Here is a 21,866-nt window from a genome sequence, read left to right as displayed (position 1 = left end):
ATATTCTGAATTACTCCTAGATATAACTTGATTGATCATTTTATTCTTGCAACAGTTAACTGGCTGTATCAGGTGCTATCCTCTGACATTTCCACTTCTTGTATTAGTGTATCTGTTTTTTTGATTACCAAAACATCTTTTACTTTTCCTTCTCCTATTCCCTATCCATTCAGTCCTCATGTCCTGTTATTCTTTTTCTTTTGTTTGAAGGGAGGTATATTGAGATATCCAATTTCTATACAGTGAAACTCACCCTTTGTAGGTGCATAGCTTTGATAAATGTGTGCAGCTGTGTAACCACCACCATGATAAAAATATTATATAAAATATTTCCCCATCACCCCAGAAAGTTCCATGTGCCCTGTAGGCAAATCCTCCCCATACCCCAGGACCTGGTAACCACTGGTCCGATTTCTGTACCATTAGCTTTGTTTTTTTTTTTCAGAATGTCATAGCCACGGAATCATACGGTATTTAGTTTGGCTCCTTTCACTTAGCATAAGGCTTTTGAAATTCATCTATGTTGTAGTATCAGTAGGTCATTCCTTTTTATTACACACTATTCTATTTATGAGTGTACACTTTATCCATTTACTAGTCAATACTTCCAATTTTGGTGATTATGAATAATGCTGCTCTAAACATTCTTGTCAAAGTCTTTGTGTGGACTAAGTTTTTTGTTTTCTTGAGTAAATACCTAGGAGTGAAATTGCTGGTTTGTAGGGTATGTATATATTTAACTTTGTAAGAGACTGCCGAACTCTTTTCCAAAGCAGCTTGTTTTGCATCCTCCCCAACATTTGGCCTTCTTTCTTTTTACTTTTAAAGCTTTATTTATTTATTTGAGAGAGAGAGAGCATGAGTGGGAGGGGCAGAGGGAGAGGGAGAAAGAATCTCAAGCACAGAACCCGACATGGGGCTCAATCTCATGACCCTGAGATCAGGACCTGAGCTGAAACTAAGAGTCAGACGCTTAACCAACTGCACCAACCAGGTGCCCTGGCCTTCTTTATTTCTGATGGGATGACTGCACTTGTCTCTGCAATGATCTCTTAGCTCCATGCCTCCCAAACTCTGATCCATCCCTCAAATATGCCTCTAAAATGCCCTCCACTCTTACGTGATTCTGACTTCCTCAGGATAAGGTCCAAACTCCTCAGCCTGACACAAACAAGACTCTTCAAGCTCTGAGCTCCTTCCTCACCCACCCTCCCAACTACATTTATTCCCACTCAGGCAGCTGGACACTGGCTCTAAGTTGCAGACTAGGCCCCTTTTTCCTAATTCGGTACTTCTGTGTAGCCTAATGTGGTTGTTTGGGAAGAGCATTTATTTTCTATTCCCAGCATGAATACACTCTCTGAATTTTGGGTAGTGTTGGCATTTATGCAACTGAATATCTACCAGGGTATTTTTTTCTCCCACTATTTTTTATGAAAATTTTCAAAAACTCAACAAAGTTGAAAAACTAGTGTAATGAACACCCAGATTCAATTCAACAATTGTTAACATTTTGTTATGTTTGACTCCTTTATCTATCTACCATAGATTCATTCTTCTTCTCCTTCCCCTTCTCTTCCTGGTCCTCCTTCCTCTCCTTCTTTTCTTCTTCTGCTCCTCTTTCTCCTTTTCCTCCTCCTCCTCCTTTTGCTAAACCATTTCAGATTTCAGATGTTTACTAAACCATTTGCTAAATACATTTCAAGTGTATGTATCTCCTAAAAATTAGAACAACCTCCTTCATAACTACACCATTACTTTACCTTAAGTATATTTAAAACACCTAATATTGTCTAATACTCTTTATATTCATAGTTTGCTATTGTCCTCAAAATATATTTCACCTCGTTGTTTTCCAAGCCAAGATCCAATCAAGCTTCATACATTGCATTTATCTACCAGTGAATGTTTAACTTTGATTGAGTCACAGTTTGCCCAGCTACCTGCTTCTTCACCATGATGACTCAGTTGTGTCCCTGCCTTAGCAAGAAATCTCCCATGAACCTCCAGCTCCATTCAAGTTCCCTGTGCCTTGCTGTGATTTCAAGAAGCCTATGCTTAAATCTATTGGGAGATTTGACATTTTGTATTACAAACCTGTTGTTGAAATTTTCTATTTCCTCAATTAGATTCTGAGCATCTTGAGGGCAAAAAAATTGGCATTCTTTGCCTTCCTGCTAGATGGTAATCGTTCAATACATTTAAAGAATAAATGATGGAATACCAGTTCCTTGGTCCCTCATTGGGAAGAACTACAATAAATAAATAGACTCTGAGGGCTGGAGCCAGGCTGAACAGGGAAAAGGGCAGGTAAGACAAAGGTTTGAGAGGCCATTCCAAATACAGAATGTTGCTTGGAGAGCTTTGAATATGAATTGTATATTCCATCCCCTCTCTCAGTAGGTGAAACACTAGATGTTTATGAATTAGAGATAAACGTAGAGTCTAGCAGCACCGTAAACATTTTGGCCAGATAATTCTTGAGAAAGAATTATAAAGACAAAAATCAAGGCTACTGCAACCCAGTGGTCCATTTCTGTTTACACAGCTGTTCTACTGCTGCTTTCCTAATGTGTTTTTAAGGAAATATCCACTTCCAGTGGGTCCCTAGATTGGGCCTTGATGACCACTTTATGCCCATGGTCACTGGAGAAAATCATAATTCAACCACTTTGAATTTCCAGGATGAAATTTCTCCCTGAGTAGTAGCCTTTTCTGCAGTTAAATTTTCATCTTTGTGGCAAACTTTTCTTTTGGATAAACTTCTTTCAGATACTTCCTTCTTCTCCATTTCCCATCACCTGTGGGATTAATTCCAGGATCACACATTAACTTTGATTCCAAAGTGACTCAGAGGCTGCACACCAAGACTATTTTAGGTGGAATGTTTCCTCCTGAGTCATCTTGTCCCCTGGTAGCAAGCATCCTGCGGATTTCCTCAGCTCTGCTGTTGAGAACAGGAAGCCAAGGCCAGAAGCAGCCAATAAGCACGGCAGCCCAGTGACTCTCCCTGGTTCCTGGAGGACTAGCAAGAAAATCCTGATTTAGTAAGAATTCATTGGCAAGAAAATTGGGAGTTTACTGGAGACAAATGGCTTCAGGAATCTTCTTTATGAGTACACCTATTTTTTTCAGGAGGCAGATTAAAAAAGAGTCTTCTTAGAAATGAAATTAAGTAATTTTTTTTTATTTTTTTTTGCTTGTCTGGGGACACTTCATTAGATGTATTCATTAATGGGATCACCAAAATAAGGATATTACTCAACTCCCCTTTCCACAATTTTATCAGATTTTCCAGCCTGTCATATCCTCTTTATTTACTTCTGTCACCCTCACACTTACTGAATGGTCTTCCAAATGGCAATTGGTCCTGTACCTCCCCAAGTCTTCGTAACTACCTGTGACATAAAAGTCGACTAAGACTGGGGAGTATTAGCCATGCATGTTGCCCTTCCCTGACCTATCTCCACAGTAGACAGCAGTCAGATATCTAGCTAACCTATCTTGTTACGAGTGTGTCTTCAAAATAACATTGGAGGCAGCCACTACCAAGGAATCAGAATATCCACATTTGAAACCCATTTGCAATGAAGAAGAAGGGATTGATACATAGAAGTGTATCCGGCAAAGGCAGTTGAAGAGTCCAAAGAATATAAAAGTCTTGGACTTAACTTCTAGTTCTTGGGCAAGCTGAAATTTTTTTTTTCTTAAGTCCTTTTTTTTTCACATGCAAAATGAGATTAATAATGCTTTCACCTTAGTGTCATTGAATTCATTTGTTTGTTTGTTTGTTTTAATGTATGTGAAAGCTTCTAGCACAGTTTCTAGCATGAAAAAAGACATCTAATGAGTATTAGATGTCAATTCATCATGATTACTTTGAGGGACACCCGAATTGGGAGTGACTGCTCATCTCACCGACATTGGAATTTACTGGAAGCCATTGTGCTGGTAGAAGATGGAAAATCCTCATTGATTCCACTCTCTGTAAACTTTAACAAAAAGTATTTAGTCACTCTTCTTCAAAGTACAAAGTATCAGCAATAAGAATAAGAATAAAATCTCAACTAAATCCTCTCAATTCCTTTTTCCAATCCTCTTGTTTCCCATCCTACCTCGCCTCTCGCTTTCATGGCCACACCGTGTTAGTCTGCAGGGACTACTATAGCAAAATAGTACAGACTAGGGGGATTAAACAACAGAAATTTATTTTCTCAGAGTAATGGAAGCTTGAGGTCCAAGATCAAGATGTCAGCAGGTTTGGTTTCTCTTGAGACCTCTCTCCTTGGCTTACAGATGCCTTCTTGTTGTGTCCTCACTCAGTCTTTTCTCTGTACACCAGGTGCACTTGGTATCTCTTTGTGTGTTCAAATTTCCTCTTCTTATAAGGACACCAGTCACATTGGATTAAGGCCCACCCTACCAGCCCCGTTTTTACTTAATTACCACTTTAAATATAGTCACATTCTGAGGTTATAAGGATTAGTGCTTCAACATAATGAATTTTGAGGGACACAATTCAGCCCATAATACACCTTTAGACTTTGTCTTCATCAATGCCTGAAACATTTTAATCTCAAATTCCAGCATCCCACTTCTCAATCATTAAATTCTGCCTTTCCAGCTCTTTCTCTTTCTGCCACCCCAAACAAGGAACTCTTCAACCACACTGGGACACACAGTCTCCAAATCCAACCCCCTTTTCTCTCTCCTCACATTCTCTCATGTCCTTGACTTTCTCACACTGCGTTCCATGGTCCATCATTGTAATCACTCTCTTACATAGATTCTTGATTCCCTTGCCTCTCTCTCTCTTCACGGTACTTGCCTGGCAAAGTCCCAGTCCTGACAATTCCAGCTTCCTTACTCCTCTGCCCATACCTCTGCAGCTGCAGTTCACTAGGAAAAACACTCAATCATGCTGCCCAGGCTCACTATCCATTCATGACCTCATTGGGCCCCCACTGCCTGCTGGCTATCCTCCAGACCATCCACCATCCTAGGCAACTGTTTATACCTTTTCCTCTCTCTCCAAACCTTTAATACTCTCCCCCCATTCTCCTTCTCGGCTGATCAACCTGCTTCCTGTTTCACCAAGAAAACAAATCCAATCTCGTCTGTTCTGTCTTCCTTTCTGTGCCAAGGACTGAGGGGCCCAGGCTATATCTAAGACCAACTCCTCCATCTGTGTACATGCTCCCAACCTTCTCATTTACTCAAGGACACATTCCAGCAATTCTCCCCTCTCTCTCTTGCATTGTCAATCCCCACCTCCCCTCACCCACTCCCAACGAGAACATTCCCATCAATGTACAGACATACTACAATTTTTCCCATTAAATTTTTTCCCTTGACTTCCATTTTCCTCCAGCTACTGCAATATCTTATCAGCAATAAGAATAAGAATAAAATCTCAACTAAATCCTCTCAATTCCTTTTTCCAATCCTACCTCGCCTCTCGCTTTCATGGCCACACCGTGTCATTTTTCTGCTCTCCTTTATAGTAAAACTCTCCAAAAAAACTCCTCTCCTCTCTTTCCGTTCTCTTTTGAACCCACTCCAGTGGGCCTCCTATGTCTGTCGCACCACCAGTTTCTCTTATCAAGGTCATTGGTGACCTCCATGTTGCTAAATCCAATAGCCAACTCTCAGTCCTCCCATATTACTTGAAGAATAGGCAGCATTTGACTCAGTTGGTTACTTCCTCCTCAGCTAGAAACTCAAATTTTAGGATAAGCTTCTGGTTTTTCTCTAACTCACTGGCCACTTCTCAGGCTCCTTTGCTGGCTCCCTGTCATGTCTCCAAACTCAACTCATTGGACTGCCCAGGATTTAGTCCTTGGGCCTCTTTTCTGTCTACACTTATTCTCATAGCGTTTCATGGCTTTAAATAATATCAAATGCTGACAACTCTTATACACTCCACCCAAGACTTTTCTCCTGCACTTCATATTTGTATATCCAACTACCTAATTGGCATCTCCACTTGGATTTTAATAGGTATCTCAAAACTTGGAATGCCTGAAACTTACCACTTCATCTTTTCCCCTCCCAAACCTGTTCAACCTGCTGTTTTGGTCATTTCAGTTAATGACAACTTCATTCTTCCAGTTGCTTGGGCCTTGCACCATGTAGTCATCTTTGATGCCTCTTTTTCTCTTATACTCAATCCAATCTGTCACCAAATACTGTTGATTCTGTCTTAAAAATACATACAGGGGCACCTGGCCAGCTCAGTCAGTAAAGCACGTGACTCTTGATCTCCAGGTTGTGAGTTTGAGCCTCACATTGGGTGTAGAAATTATGTAAAATAAAATCTTAAACACACACATGCACAGAATCCAGCCTTTTTTTCACCATCTCGGCTACTACCGTCATGGTCTGAGCCACTATTATCTCTTACCTGGGTTGTTGAAATGTCTTTAGAACTCACCTCCTTTCTTTCAACCAATTCACAACACAGCAGCCATGGTGAGCCTTTGAACATAGCAAGTCATTTTCCTACTCAAAACTAATCTCAGATGTTACTACTTTTCCCCCCCTTCACTTGGCTCTAGCCACAGTGGTCTCCTCGCCAGGATTCACTTCGACCTCAGGGCTTTTGTACACTTGCCATTCTCTCTGCCTGGAATCCTTCCCCCCCAAGTTCCCTACATGCTCGCACTCTCCACTGCCTTCACATCTTTACTCAGATGTCATCTTGTTAAGATCTTTCCTGACCACTCTGTTTGAAATGATATTCCCATCCCTATTCTCTGGAACTCCTACTTGCCCTTTTCTTGATTTATTTTAGCCATACTGATCACTACCTGACAAGCTATATATGTATTTTTTGATTGTTAATCTCCCCACAATAGAATGTAAGCTTTACAAGGGCAAGGATTTTGAACTATCTCCTTCATGGATCCATCTCTCCCCAGCTCTTAGAACAGTGCTTGGCACATAAGAGGTGCTCAATAATATTCAGCCCAAACTGTTGCTCTCCCTATCATCCTAAGGGTTCTAGTAAATATGATTTTAGTTTGCTTCTATGTCCCTGGAAAAAAAATCCAATGACCAGACTTTGTGATGCACTTTGCTCAAAAACACTAGGGAAAAAAAAAAATCACACTCACCAGGGGTGCCAAGAAATCTCTTTGGAACCCATCCTAGAATAAGATTTAGTTTCTAGGTTTTTTTTGTTTGAATCCAAAAGTGGATCCAAGGATCTCAATTTTTTTTTTAAAGATTTTATTTATTTATTTGACAGAGGGAGACACAGCGAGAGAGGGAACATAAGCAGGGGGAGTGGGGGAGGGAGAAGCAGGCTTCCCGCCGAGCAGGGAGCCCGATGTGGGACTCGATCCCAGGATCCTGGGATCATGACCTGAGCCGAAGGCAGACACTTAATGACTGAGCCACCCAGGCGCCCAGGATCTCAATTTTTTGCGAAAAAAAAGTATGAATATAATATAACATTATTTATATAAAATAAGTTTTTATTCTCTTGCCTTAAAAGTATATATATTATAGAATATTAATACTTTCTGGAGGACACTAACAAATTAATGTAAATACTTCTGGGATCAAGATTTAAGAGCTCATGAAACAGAACTCTTTGGGTACCAAGAGAGCAGATGTTACTTCTGCTCTCTGTACTGTTTTGAAATTATGTCCCTATAACTGCTCTTTTTATTGTTAATGATGGCTCTGATTTATTGGCTACTCCTTCTATATCACTTGACACTGTGGTTTGTACACAAAATCTTGTTTAACCCTCACATTATTCTTCTAGGGAAGGTATAATTTTTTTTTAATTTCCATTTCACAGATGAGGAAGTTGAGACTTAAGAAAGTTAGGTTGAAAAAAAAAAAAAAGAAAGTTAAGTTGAGGGGCGCCTGAGTGGTTCAGTTGGTTAAGCGTCTGCCTTTGGCTCAGGTCATGATCCCAGGGTCCTGAGATTGAGCCCCACGTTGGGCTCCCTGCTTATCCCTCTGCTGCTCCCCCTGCTTGTGCTCTTTCTCTCTCTCTCTCTGTCCTTGTCAAATAAAGAAATAAATAATTAAATAATTTTTAAAAAGAAGGTTAAGCTGAACAGGGTTCTGCTGCTACCAATAGAAAGAGGTGGCAATGAGGTCAGGCAAACCTTGAATTCCTTACCACCATTGTCCGCATCATCTTTAACATAGTAGTGTCAACAATTCCTCTCTCTCTCAAATAAATAAATAAATAAATAAATAAATAAATAAATAAAATCATTAAAAAAGGGTGAGGGTGCCTGAGTGGCTCAGTTGGTTAAGCACCTGCCTTTGGCTCTGGTCATGATCTCAGTGTCCTGGGATTGAGCCCTGAGTCAGGCTCCCTGCTCAGCAGGGAGTCTGCTTCTCCCTCTGCCCCTCTCCCCCTGCTCATGCTGGCTCTCTCAAATAAATAAATAAACAGAATCTTTAAAACAAAAAAACATAGCAGTGTCAGGATGCTATCCCTTAATCCTTTGCTCATGTCATCCTAATTAGAAGGACCTGTGGCTCTTTCTATTCAGGGCAGTCATTTAGAAGCAATAATTCTTAAATCCTTGTTTCAAACTTCTTACACATAAAGTCTTAATCAAATTACCCAGATTCTTTTACCCATTTTCTTTAGCAGCAAGAGAGATACGAATTTATACCTGTTATTATTTTCCAGAGAGGTAGAAATCACAGAGATGAACTCCTGGAAGGAAAACTGTACCCATGTTGCAACAGTAAACTCACCCACAGGGATGTCTTGTTTTTCTCCCCCATCAGCCTGTCCCTGTCTTTGTCTTTTTGTGTCCCCTGCAGTTGGAACAAAGCTTGGTGAATAGTGAGCACAAAATAGAGCATACTGAATGAAGGGTAGATACATAAAGTCAGGATATACTGCTCTAGCATAAACTTCCTTGGTAGTTTTCCCTTTAACCTCCCTGTTCACCATTGGATGAAATTTGCCAGATTTGATTCCAACCCCACCCCCCACCCCAACTTCCTTCTTAAAAATATGCTCAGGGTTAAGGCTTTCTTTCTGTAATCCAGAGGAAAATGACTTATTTTAAAATGCAGTAAAAACACCACATTCCTTTGGCACAGGATGAAGACCAGCTCCGCTCTTCAGCCCTGGATCATTGTCTATTGTTCTCCAAACAGTAAACCACTATTTCTCACCAGAGATTGCGGGCTGCAGTTCTGTCCGAGCCCTGGGCTTCTCATGAATATGAAGTGAAGGGCTCTGACCCAGAAAGTGGTAGGTAATCTCAAAAAGAAAAAGAAAAGGGGGACAGGTAGGAAGAAAATTAGGCTTTATGTAATTCTACACTCTTGAAATCTCCTGCAGGTTCTGAGCAGGGTAAAATGGGGTCTCGGAAATGTGGAGGCTGCTTAAGTGGTCTGCTGATTCTGCTTGCACTTTGGAGCATAATTGTGAATATATTATTGTATTTCCCAAATGGGCAAACTTCCTATGCATCCAGCAATAAACTCACCAACTACGTGTGGTATTTTGAAGGAATCTGTTTCTCAGGTATCATGGTAAGTGTGACTTTGGAGACTTGGGGTTGCAGAAGGGGGTGTTTTTACTAAGCATTGTCTTGTTCCTAGCAGAAATAATGAATAATGGAAAAATCATGCCACTAATCCTGGGTTTGGGATTTGGAAGATGGGTGGGGGTAGAGGGACAGGTAGTCTGTGAGGGCTTGGGAGGGTGGCTTTGTCTTCGGTAAGCTGCCCATTTATGTCACTTCAGCAGTGCAGGAAATTAGTCCTAATGAAAGTCTGTGGGTCGCTGGCTGGTCGAAATATGTCCTCATGAACCCTGTGTGTTGGTTTAAGCTGTTTAATGTCCAGTGGCAGTGCTCTTTTCTAGAATACTTTCTATCTGCACTCATGATTTCTCTAGATTGGAGAGGTATCAAGACCGCGTGGAAAAAACAGAGGTTTGGAGATTCAAATTTGTGTTCAAATACAAGCTCTGCCATTTGTGCCATGAGACCTTGAGCAAGTTACTCGATGTCTTTGAGCCTCGGTGTCTTCATCTGAAAAATGGGAGTGATAGCATTTACTTTTTAGGGTAATTGTGGGGATTCAATAAAATCTCATGAAGGAAGTGCCCAGGACGGAGGCTGACATGTATAGGTAGCCAGCGAATACTGCGATTATAAATCCTTGTTGAAGAATGGGCCAGATCATCATTAAATAGTCTGATATTATACACCTCTTAATGGGGGGTGTTTTTGAAAATGAAATCAAATTATTTCCAGTCAGAATCCATGAATGTTTTCCTGATGACTTTGTGCTCTTTAAAAACAAGCTGGTAGTAAATCATGTTGGCAAGTCGGAGGAAAAAACCCTTTTCCTGATCATATCGTTTCTAAAAACAGCACGTTGTGCAATACAAGCTTACTATACTACCAATGACACAAAAGAAAATGCATTATAATTTATCTCTACATCTTCATGGGTGTTTAATTATTATAATATTTGAATAACTATGATGAAAACAGTTTTCATTTCGTTACTATTTTGCATATGAAGTTAGTCAACTTTAAAGTATTGATATCCAATGCTATTGAAGTTGCTATGTGATAGGTAGGTACATAATGAATGTTTGGTTATTGCACTATAAGTGAATGCAAACCTTTTGGAGAAGATTTTGATAGGCTGTATTAAGATCCATGAAAATGCTTATGTCTTTTGACTCAGTAATCCTAAACCTGAGAATAAATTCTGAGCAACTAATCCATAATAAGGAGAGAGATGCATACATAGATATATATGGCAGCATTATTCATAATAGTAAGTAATTAGTAGGAGCCCCCTAGCATAGAATTGGCCAAATAAATTGTGGTACATTCACTTTCTATGGTGATGAAAATGATAATTATGAAGATGTAGTAACATGAAAAATGCATATTATTTTGTGTTAAGAAAAAAAGAAAAGATACAAAAATTGTGAATAAGTTACGATTACAACTATGCAAAATATACACATGTGGTAATATACTAGGAGTAAATACATAAAAACATGTGAGGGTGCGGGATTTGGGGTAATGTTCCTCCATTATGCTTGAGCCCTGTATTCCAGTTATAATTTTACAATGAAAAAAAAAAAGCAGTTTCTCTTTCAACACGAGCGATGCCTGTGTTTCTCTTAGGACACAGGACTCCAGGGTCTAGGTCTAATTGTTTCTACTAATATTGTAATGAAGCCAGTTACCGTTCCTGTTGTACTGTGCTTTCTCTCGTCATTGTTTCCCTCAATATGTCACCGTAGTCAATAGAAGGGTTGCAAGGCATTGATAAGATTAAACCAGAATCTATTAAAATCTGCGATAACTAATGGTGTTGAAAGGAGGAGAATATAAGACTCTTTGGCTTATATTCTGTGTAAAATTTAAAAGTTAGAAAAGAACCAGTTCTCTATTTTCCATTGTCAAGGAATTCTTGAAAAACATGATTGTTACTGCATCAAATCTTTTTAAGAGAAAGAAGAGGGATGTGGATAAATAAATAAGTAGACAAACAAAAGCTGACGAACTTGGAAACTGGAAATGTTGACTACACATAGGAAAATAACAATGGAACTCAGCTTCAAGATTCAGTCCTGAGCACTGGGAGTAAAGGATAGGTGGAGAATTTGTCAGAAACAATTCACGGTCCATACCTGCCCAGACTGGGAACTATAACAGTAAAGAAATCCACGTTCTTTTCAGAACTTGAGCCCTTTGCTTAGGATACCAAGAAAAGAAAGTAGAATACATTGAATTCTCCCAGTCTGTTGGCTTGATAGAGACAAAGGACGCTTGAAAATTTGAACCTGAGATGATTTGAGTGCTTGGGCAAATCAAACTGACTTTACTTTGAATTAAGACATGTAGTTTCAGATTAACCATGCCTCTCACCTGCATTCCCAGAGGGCAGTAAATGGAGAGAGGCTGGCAAACAGAAAAGTCTGGTGGATGATTTTCCTTTGACCTCTGCAACTAAGTCAGTGAGAAATGCAGGTTTGCTGTGTGGGGTGGTATTCCCATGTCCATACCATTTACTGCTTAATCATTAGCTTTTGATGCCATGCCAATAATAGCTAACATTTATCAATCACTTACTATAAACCAAGCACTATGTTCAAAATTTTGCATACATGACCTCCTAACAACCCAATGAGATGCGTTCCCAACACCATTTTATAGGGAAGGACTCTCAAGCTCACACAGCTAGAAAATGGCAGCACTGGGATTCGAACCCAGGTCCACTTGACCCCAGAGTCCCTGCTCTGAATCACTGTGCTCTGATTATGACTAGTATTTCATTTCTGATATTTCCTCTCTTCCCTACTACAGATGCTTATAGTAGCAGCAGTTCTTCTTGTATTGGAGAATGATAGCAACTATAAATGTTGCCAGAGTGAAAACTGCAGCAAAAAATACAGGGTAAGAGCAATAGTACTTTGAGGATGGCTGAATGGGCTCTGGCTCTCTTTCCTCTCACTCATGAAACATGAAAATATTGACACTATTGTCCCCTCTCCCTGATCTTTTCAACTCAGAGCCCAAGAGCTTACTCAAAACAAACAAACAAACAAACAAACAAACAAACAAACTTCCATTTTGTTTACTGTCTTTCCTCCACCTTTGTCTTGCTGATGTTCTTCCAGAAGTTCAGGATTTAAAGATACATGAAATTAGAAAATAATATTACCTTTTCCTAACTGGGTTTCTGTGAGTTTATTTTTTTTCCCTTTTCAACTTTATTGAGGACTGACTTACATTCAATAGACGGCATCCATTAAAATTGTACAATTCCATGAGTTTTGACAGCCAAATACACCCAAGCAACCATCACAATCAAGACACAGAACATGTCTATCACCCCTGAAAGATTAATCTTTGATCTGCTTTATGTCACTGTAGATTAGCTTGTAGTCTATGTGAATAGAATCATGCAGAATTTTTCTTCTGTATCTGGCTTCTGTCACTCAGCATAATGATTAGATTTATCCATGTGTTGGGTATACGTGATGTACATTTTTTTAAACTGGGATTTTAAAAATAATTTAAATAGAATCAAGAGAGAATAATACAACCAAATTTTCTAAGCCTGTGCTCAGCAGGCAGGTGCTAGGCTCCTACATTTCCATCATTATCCTTCTCCTCAGGGTCATCATCTTTTAATCATATTTGCATAGCACTTGATAGTTTTTTTCACACTTACCCCGTGAGTTAGATCATTGTTATTCATACTTATATGAATTACCTGTGGCTCAGAGAGAACGCGTTATGTATTAACCAAAAGGACTTTCCTGGAGGCCTGGTAGGCATATTTTGCAGCAGTGGCTGCCCACTGTGGCTGCCCCGTTGTAATCATCTGAGAGCTTGGAGTTGGAATCCTACCCACAGACAACCTGAGCTGGCTGGTCCGAGGGGCAACCAGATTTTAATGCGCAGCCAAGATGACATGTCCAGCTTTCTTTGACAGATGTGTTGGAAGACTAAATTAGCTGCTAAATTTAGAACTGTGCTTCTGGAGGAGAAGATTTGAAGAATTGAAAGACACTCTGTGCACGTGCATGTGCATGTGCTTTGTGGGTGTATGTATTTTCTTAACCAACCGACCACCTCAGACATTCCCCAGTAGCTGCTGGTATTACACTTATGGAAAAGCTTTCAAAATTGCCTAGTTGAAGCAATAGATTCAGGTAAACATTAACCTATGATACTCAGGGAATCTCTAGAAAGCAAACGTATGTGCCATTAGGTTCATAATAAAAATAAATGTGTTCAATTTGCCTTGACTATTACCATCTCCAGCACAAATGGATGCTGTAGACAGTGTGGAGTCTGGACAGGGTCTGATAATCAAATTGAATGAGATGACTGGTATCTCAAAGGGAAAAGCAGGAGGAAGGGAGAGGGGATTCTCTGAATTCCCTGCTTGGTTCTTTCAAGGTAGGGCTTTAGAACAGGGTTCCCAGTTTATATGCCCCCAGGAGCAACTACCTGATGGAAATGAAAGAACTGAGCCTGGTAGGCATTAGAGCAAGTCTCTGTTTAAGGGAGAGAGGGAGCTGCTCCTCAAGTCCAGCCGATTGTTATCATGATAAAACTGGGCAGTGTTTCTCAGTTTTCAGTAGAAAGTAGAAATATGGAGCTTTATGTACAACTTCTCAATTACAGCATGGTGGCAATTAATTCTCATTTAAATTAAATAAAGCACATCTTGAAGGCTAACTGTGAGTCTGCCCAGGTTTGGAACTGCTGAAGCTCTGCAATGGAAATTGATTCACTTGACAGAGGAGAAAAAGTTTTCCCCAAAAGTTTCTTTTTCCCTCAACAAAAACACATCTCTGTAACTCATACTTTTTTTTTTTTTACCAAAACAACTACTTTTTTTTCTTGCACACACAGTTGTTCTCTTCTTATTTCCAGTAGTTTTACTTTCTTTTTTTTTAGCAGTTTTAATTCCATATATTAGAATTCTGAACTCTTAGAAACTTAAATTTCTAGTGAAAACCAGGAAGTAAGCAATTGTGGAGTGTTATAGATATCAACATCCTGTTGATTGGCAAATTCATGAATATGCTATTTCCATAATTTCTAAAGCATACATTTAAAAAAAACCAACTGCTGGGGCGCCTGGGTGGCTCAGTCGTTAAGCGTCTGCCTTCGGCTCAGGTCATGATCCCAGGGTTCTGGGATCGAGTCCCACATCGGGCTCCCTGCTCTGCGGGAAGCCTGCTTCTCCCTCTCCCACTCCCCTGCTTGTGTTCCTGCTCTCGCTATGTCTCTCTCTGTCAAAAAAATAAATAAAAAATTAAAATTAAAAAAATTAAAAAACCAACTGCTATAAAAACTCCCTTGCCAAAATCTAGTCCACAGCCTTCATAAGATTACTTGTCAAGGGCAGATAAAAATCTTAACACTCTTCACAACTATTAGTAAAAAACTTTAGCCATCCAAATGGGTAGCCATAACTTGTTCCATTGGCCAGAAACACAATTTGGACTCTTTTATAAACTGGTGAGTTTTGTATCAACGTACCTGATACGTGGCTAAAATTTAAAAACAAAGGCCGTAAGATTTCTGTGTCTTTCTATATGTTTATTTATGTCTGTATATGTCTGTTACAGATGTGTGATATTTTTCTACCTCCAGATGGTATTACCAAAATAATTTATAAAATCTCTCAAAAGAGTTTTATTCTAATTGGCATAGAGATAAATGAATGCTCATATAAATCAAGTATTCCTAAATACAGAGACTAATCCAAAAAAAAATTTCTATCAGGGTCTGAATATCAACCTTCAATTTGGCCAACTTCTGACCATACAGCCCCTTAAAAAAATCGTTTCAAATATTTAAACCAAATGACTTGAAACCAAAACCAAAACTTAACCATGGATGCAAGAGATGTCCCCAAGGAGGGTGCAAAAGATGCAGCCCTCCCAAGATAGCAAAATCACTCTCAAAGGTAGCAAAAGAAAGACTTAGGCAACTCCTCCTGAAAGCTGGCGACAATTGGTAGGATGCTAGCCACAGTGGGGTGCAGCCCAAATTTCTGTATGGCAGATTTTTGGGGGCCCACAACTTGACAATTGGCTGCCTCCAAGAACTGACACTTGCATGCCATGACAGGCAGAAAGCCAAGCCAATTTCTCAGGACACAAATAAGAGACAAACAGGAAATTGATTAGCTGTCCATGGGAGGGAAAGGATCAATAACCAATGGATAACTCGAAACCAAATTTTAACCAGAGTCACAATCCAAAGAACTAATTTTTATAAATGTTTTCCCCTGCCAATCTGAATCTGAAAAGGAAAAGACTCTTACCACCTACCCTGGACCAGTCCCCCACAGACAGAGATCCAAGAAACTGACATGGCAAGAATTCTTCTGTGGCTTTTGTCACAGATCCAGGATCTCTAACCATAGCTCTGGGACCAAGCAAGGGGCCCCCAGCCAATGGTGCCCCCTGTTGGATGCCAGATACTGTAGCGGAAAAAAAGTTTTATTCGACCCTCTTAGGGTCCCTGGCACTCAATCTGAAAATTAAACTGACAAAAACAGATTAGCAAGAGAAAGGGGTACACATTTTATTGAATTTTATGTATACATGGGAGCCTTCACAAGAGAATGAAGACCTAAAGGAGTGACCAGAGTAGCAAGAAACAGCAATTAAAGAATTGGCAAGTGTGGGGGTTTGGGCTGGGGGTAGTAAATGGTGAAGAAGTAACCAGGAAGATAAGGTTGAGTTTAATGAGGTTTGTTTACATAGGTTTCTTGGCCCCAAATTCCCTGTCTCTGCTGATAAAAATGTCTTCCTTTTCCTCCTTGTACAGAGAGGGTAACTTGCACGTGGGAGTTTTATGACCTGTTTCAGAGAAGAAGGGTGAAGGGGCTGGGACAGGTTGGAGTGACCATCCTGTTTCTGCCATTTTCTCAAACTCCTTCAGTCTAAAATATTCAGTCTGCTAAGGTGCCATATTTTGGGGGTGACCTGAACTCCATTAAATTCTTGTTTGCTATTCATTCTTCTGTGGAGTCTCATTTTCTGCCAAAATCCTGTGTGTTGTTAACCCTGGAAAACAACTATCTGCCAAATAGAGGTGCTTGGAATAATAGATAAAAATTGTCATGATATTTACACTTTTGAAATAATTTTTATATCCATTGTGTTCTTTAATTTTGAAACATCCCTGTTATATAGGTACTATAATCATCTACATCATTTACAGTTTATAGAAAATGAAACTGACTCAGAGAGATTCTTTTTTTTTTAAATTTTATTCTTATGTTAATCCCCATACATTACATCATTAGTTTTAGATGAAGTGTTTCATGATTCGTTGTTTGTGCACAACACCCAGTGCTCCATGCAGAACGTGCCCTCCTCAATACCCATCACCAGGCTAACCCAACCTCCCACCCCCCTCCCCTCTAGAACCCTCAGTTTGTTTTTCAGAGTCCATCGTCTCTCGTGGTTCGTCTAACCCTCCGATTTCCCCCACTTCATTCTTCCCCTCCCGCTACCTTCTTCTTCTTTTTTTTTTTTTCTTAACATATTGCATTATTTGTTTCAGAGGTACAGATCTGAGATTCAACAGTCTTGCACAATTCACAGCGCTTACCAGAGCACACACCCTCCCCAGTGTCCATCACCCAGTCACCCCATCCCTCCCACCCCACCCCCGACTCCAACAACACTCAGTTTGTTTCCTGCGATTAAGAATTCCTCATATCAGTGAGATCATATGATACATGTCTTTCTGACTCAGAGAGATTCTTATTCCTGCTTTATTTCGAGGCTCAATTGTGCAATGGTATCTACTCATTAGACTGTGATTTGTATATATATATACAAATATATGTCCTATGCTATGGTTGCCAGTTTCACCAAATGAAGAAATTCTTCGTTGATCTTTCCAGTGAACTGCTTAAGAGCGTATTTGGTAAACAAGGAGCTCTCTCTTTTCAAAACATCCTTCTTCCTTTTTGGAAGATGGCATTGGTGAATAGGTAAATTTTCTTTGTAAAGTGTAACAGTCAGTAACCTGTTAAAAAAAAAAAGTAGCTTGTCTCATCCCATGATGGGCCAACATTCTATTAAAATCAATATGAGAAATATAATTTGAATGATCTTTTAATCAGTGTGAAGATGCCAATGAAATAATATCAAATAGGAAAAAAGCAGAATTGTTCTTTTCTTCTTTGGGTTTTTAAATACATTTTTTTCTGATTTCCCGTAATGAGCATGTATTAATGTGATAATCAGTAAAATAATGTTAAATTATTTGAGATGTATATAATGTGAGATCACTTTTGTTCCCCAAATCACAGGTTTGTTGTTCTCAGTTTTTCTGGTCTCAAGTTTTGAATTTATCATCAACTAACTTGGCTGTTCTACTCTCAACTTGAAAGGAACATTTCTAAAACCAGATTAAGTTGTCTCCCAAACCAAACTACCCTTTTTGGCATCCTTATTTCTGTCCTTTTCATTCCAGAATTTTTTTTTTTTTGGTCCATCTCTAGCTACTTATTTCCTCCCCAACATCTTTTCCTTTTCCTCCAGGGCATGTCTTTGTCACCGCAAGTTGAAATTGTCTTGACATGGAATTCTTGTTTTGGGGTCTCTCACTTCTGGCTGGCATGCCATCGCCACAGAGCCATCTTTCAAAATTATATATTGGTTCATGTCACTTCCTTACTCAAAAACCATGTACATGGCTTGTTGGAAAAAGCTATTCTGGTTATTTATAAATTCAAAATGAGCTTGGTACATTTTGTGCCAGGAAGCAAGGAGGTGTTCAAGGAATGACAGGGATATCTCAAAGGGCACAGGAATTGACTTGACAGGATGTTCTCACTGGCCATATTTGGACCAAATGAGCATCTAAAAGAATAATAACAATTATGAATGATAACACACTGAATTAGAAAATCCATGTGTACACAATAATAAAGAGAGAGATGGGAAATGGAAGTTTTTCTGTGCAGAAAAGTAATAAGTTATAAATGCAGAAGAAATGATAGCGTGAGATGAACAGCACCCTGCAACCAGTCATTGTGATCATTAGTGATCAATGGATATGAGGATCATCAGTGGATGGTAAATTCATCAGTGGAAATGTCTTTGGGGGATAGGATATTACACAGTCTCAAAGTATTACCTCACCAATTATTTACTAATTGCAAAGTGGAAAATGTATGTTTATAGACCTGAAGGACACCACCTTAACGAAGAGGTCAAAGGCATCACCAATAGCAGTGAGAGGTCCCTAAGGTATTCATGCCCATCAGGTGTTCTTGCCAAAATGTTTAACCCAAGTCTAGTTGTGAGTTAAAAATCAGAATAGCCCAGATTGTGGGGGACATTCTATAAGACAATTGGCTGGGATTGTTCAAAAACAATTTAATATTCTAAAAAACAAAAAGGCAGTAAGAGTAATGTAGATCAAAGGAAACTAAAGAGATGTAACCCTGTGCATAAACTCTCATTGGATTCTGTACAAAAAAGTAAAACACAGTTGCAGAATAATAGAATATCTTTATTTTGGGGAGATATGTGCTGATGGGTTTAGGAGTGAGATATCACAGTATCTACAACCTACTTTTAAGTGGTTTGGGAACAGAAATGTGTAAATAAATACATACATGTGCATGGATATATACATATACATACAGAGAGAGAGCAAGCAAAAATGATAAAATATTCACAGAAGATGAGTCTAGACAAAGAGTATACAAAGATGCATTGACTCTAGTATACTATACTATATGTTCAACTTTTTGGTAGATTTGAAAAAAAAAATTTAGTGAAAGGTATGGGGGGGAAAGCTACTTGCCCTGAAGGATGAAGTCCACCCTCCTTGATCCAGCATTCAAAGTCACCTTCTGCCTGCATATACCAAGTTGCACTCACTTTGTAAGCAACTCTGAGGGCTGGTTTGTGTCCAACAGCTCCATTTCCCCAACATTAGCAAACATGTCAATCTGGTCTTCATAAACTCTCTAACGCTCGGTAGGAACCCTCTCTTAGATCACACTAATCTATTTACCTTTACAACTCTGCTTGTATCGATCTGCCTGTGAACACTGCTCGTTCTCTCTACTCCAAGGAAAACACCCTCTTCCCCATTAATCTTATCCTCACTTGAACATAAATATGGCATGTAGGCTAACACCTGATATTTCTCCTCATATTCCTGTGAGTGAAGGTATTCACATATCATCTTCACAGGAGAAAAGCCAAGGTCCAAGCTTCTGATTCTTAGAGAACCCACCTAACCTAGAAAATAATGTCTTTAGTAACTATAGATTGATCGGTCACACCCTTTCACTGCATTAATGTATGATCATTATTTTGATATTGAAATTCCAGAAGAAAGGAAGAAATGTAGTAAATTAACTAGGATCCTCTGTGGAATCCCAAACAAAAAGTCATTTTAAAAACTTATTTTAAAGATCAGGTGGGTTTGGATTAAATGTTTCTGTTTTTCTGTGGGCATTTACACAGACTGCATGCAGTAGATTTGGGTGAGTAGGGGAAGGTACCTATCTGAACATTTATCCACAATATCCCCTTGTCTCATTCTATGGCACTGACCTCCTCCACCTTCTCCTCCTCCTCCTCCTTCCTCTTTTTTTTTTTTTTTTCTGACCTCCTTCTTCTATGTTTAATTTAGACACTGCTGTCGATGATCTTTTCTGCCCTTGGAATTGCTTTCTCTGGATACTGCCTGGTCATATCTGCTCTGGGCCTTGTTCAGGGTCCCTACTGCCGCACTCTGGATGGCTGGGAGTACGCCTTTGAAGGCACGGCAGGACGGTAAGGAATAATCCCCCAAATCAAGGGGCTCAGAAAGCCAGAAACGCCTGGCTTCATGCTCATGCTCATTTTCCGTGATCACTTTGGGGTTCCATGTGGGTATGTTAGTGCAGAATTTTCCTATTAGTTAAATAATAGACCAGTTTCTTCCTACACAGATCTCTGTTTAGATGTTTTTCTTCTCTCTCTCTCTCTTTTTTTGGCCAGTCTTTTAATGTCATTTGCATTCACTATTTTGAGGTTGATGTGGAGATATCCAAATGAAAGGTGTGTTTCTCCCAAACTTCAGAGCAAAGCTTTGTGGTTACTGTGGCCTGGCAACTGCTGGAGCCTAGGACTTCAATGGTTCTAACAACTCAGTCTTGTGTGGCCCGTTTGGATTGTGCGGTCTGTTAGAGCTGGGAAAGGGCTTGTCTGGGAGAGAATCCCAGTGCCCTTGGTTGGTGTTACCCACTCTATACTATCAGGGACACACAGAGATAGAAGCAGGCAGCATGAGCGGCCAAGTTCAGAGTGAGATCCGGGGACACGACCAGGTGCAAGGGTTTGTGGGGGAGCCAGGAGATGATCTAGTGTGGCCTGAAGAGGAGTCTAGGAAGGCAGCCTTACTTAGAGGGCTGGTGGTTCAGTTAGCTGTTGGGGAACCCAGTGCTGGATCGCAGAACACCTCACACTGGCATTGTACCTGCCACCACCTGCAGAGACAGCTCTAGAGGTAGCAGGGCCATCTAGAGATGCAGGAGACGTCCATCGAACCTCTTCTGGTCTTGTCCTATGCTCAGAATTCTAATGATATAAATGGAGGGAGTGTCTGTACCACTCCCTAGGGAAGTTACAGTCTCTTCTCAGTTCCCTATGACTGGCTCTGTTGTTCAAGACCCACATTTATTTGAAGTCTTACATGCTCAGCTAGGCCTGGATTGCAAAACTGCTTTTGTGCCCACAGCCACCTTTGTCCTGAAGGTTCCACCAAGTGCCACGTGCTGTGAGCAGAGCTCTCTCTCAGGTCGGGAGAACCTAGAAAATAACCTCAGGCATTTCGGACCACTCCTGTGGGACTTTAGGGGCTCAGGAAAGGGGACCCTAATGAAAAAAATCCCACTAGGTGCAAAAAATGATTTTTTTGTGCCATCATCCCCAGACCCCCAAACCAAAGAAGATTTCCCTTTCAATGCAAGAATCTGAGATTGCTCACATGCCTCTTCATTATTCTTTCTTTTTAAAATTTTTATTGTTATGTTAATCACCATACATTACATCATTAGTTTTTGATGTAGTGTTCCATGGTTCATTGTTTGCGTATAACACCCAGTGCTCCATGCAGAACATGCCCTCTTTAATACCCATCACCAGGCTAACCCATCCTCCCACCACCGCCCCTCTAGAACCCTCAGTTTGTTTTTCAGAGTCTATCGTCTCTCATGGCTCGTCTCCCACTCCAATTTCCCCCCCTTCATTCTTCCCCTCCTGCTATCTTCTTCTCCTTCTTCTTCTTCTTCTTCTTCTTCTTCTTCTTCTTCTTCTTCTTCTTCTTCTTCTTCTTCTTCTTCTT

General features: G+C 39.9%; 1 protein-coding gene across 2 annotated transcripts in view; it reads left to right on the top strand.

Annotated features, from left to right (window-relative positions):
• Positions 1 to 9,026: 9,026 nt before the first annotated feature.
• Positions 9,027 to 21,866, top strand: part of TM4SF18 (transmembrane 4 L six family member 18) — a 23,916-nt gene continuing 11,076 nt past the window's right edge. The window contains exons 1-4 of one of the 2 annotated variants that reach the window (XM_034996747.1): positions 9,027 to 9,241; positions 9,332 to 9,525; positions 12,333 to 12,422; positions 20,172 to 20,314. In XM_034996747.1, coding sequence (XP_034852638.1) covers positions 9,349 to 9,525; positions 12,333 to 12,422; positions 20,172 to 20,314 — 410 coding nt within the window. In that variant the 5' untranslated portion in view covers positions 9,027 to 9,241; positions 9,332 to 9,348. The remainder of the gene's footprint in view (positions 9,242 to 9,331; positions 9,526 to 12,332; positions 12,423 to 20,171; positions 20,315 to 21,866) is intronic. The other variant, XM_034996755.1, reaches the window with a different exon arrangement.

Source organism: Mirounga leonina, unplaced genomic scaffold, assembly GCF_011800145.1.
Source record: "Mirounga leonina isolate KUSES-001 unplaced genomic scaffold, KU_Mleo_1.0 Mir_115, whole genome shotgun sequence".
Lineage (NCBI taxonomy): Eukaryota > Metazoa > Chordata > Mammalia > Carnivora > Phocidae > Mirounga > Mirounga leonina.
Note: the sequence above shows the minus strand (reverse complement) of the source record. Positions and strands in the feature narration are given on the sequence as shown.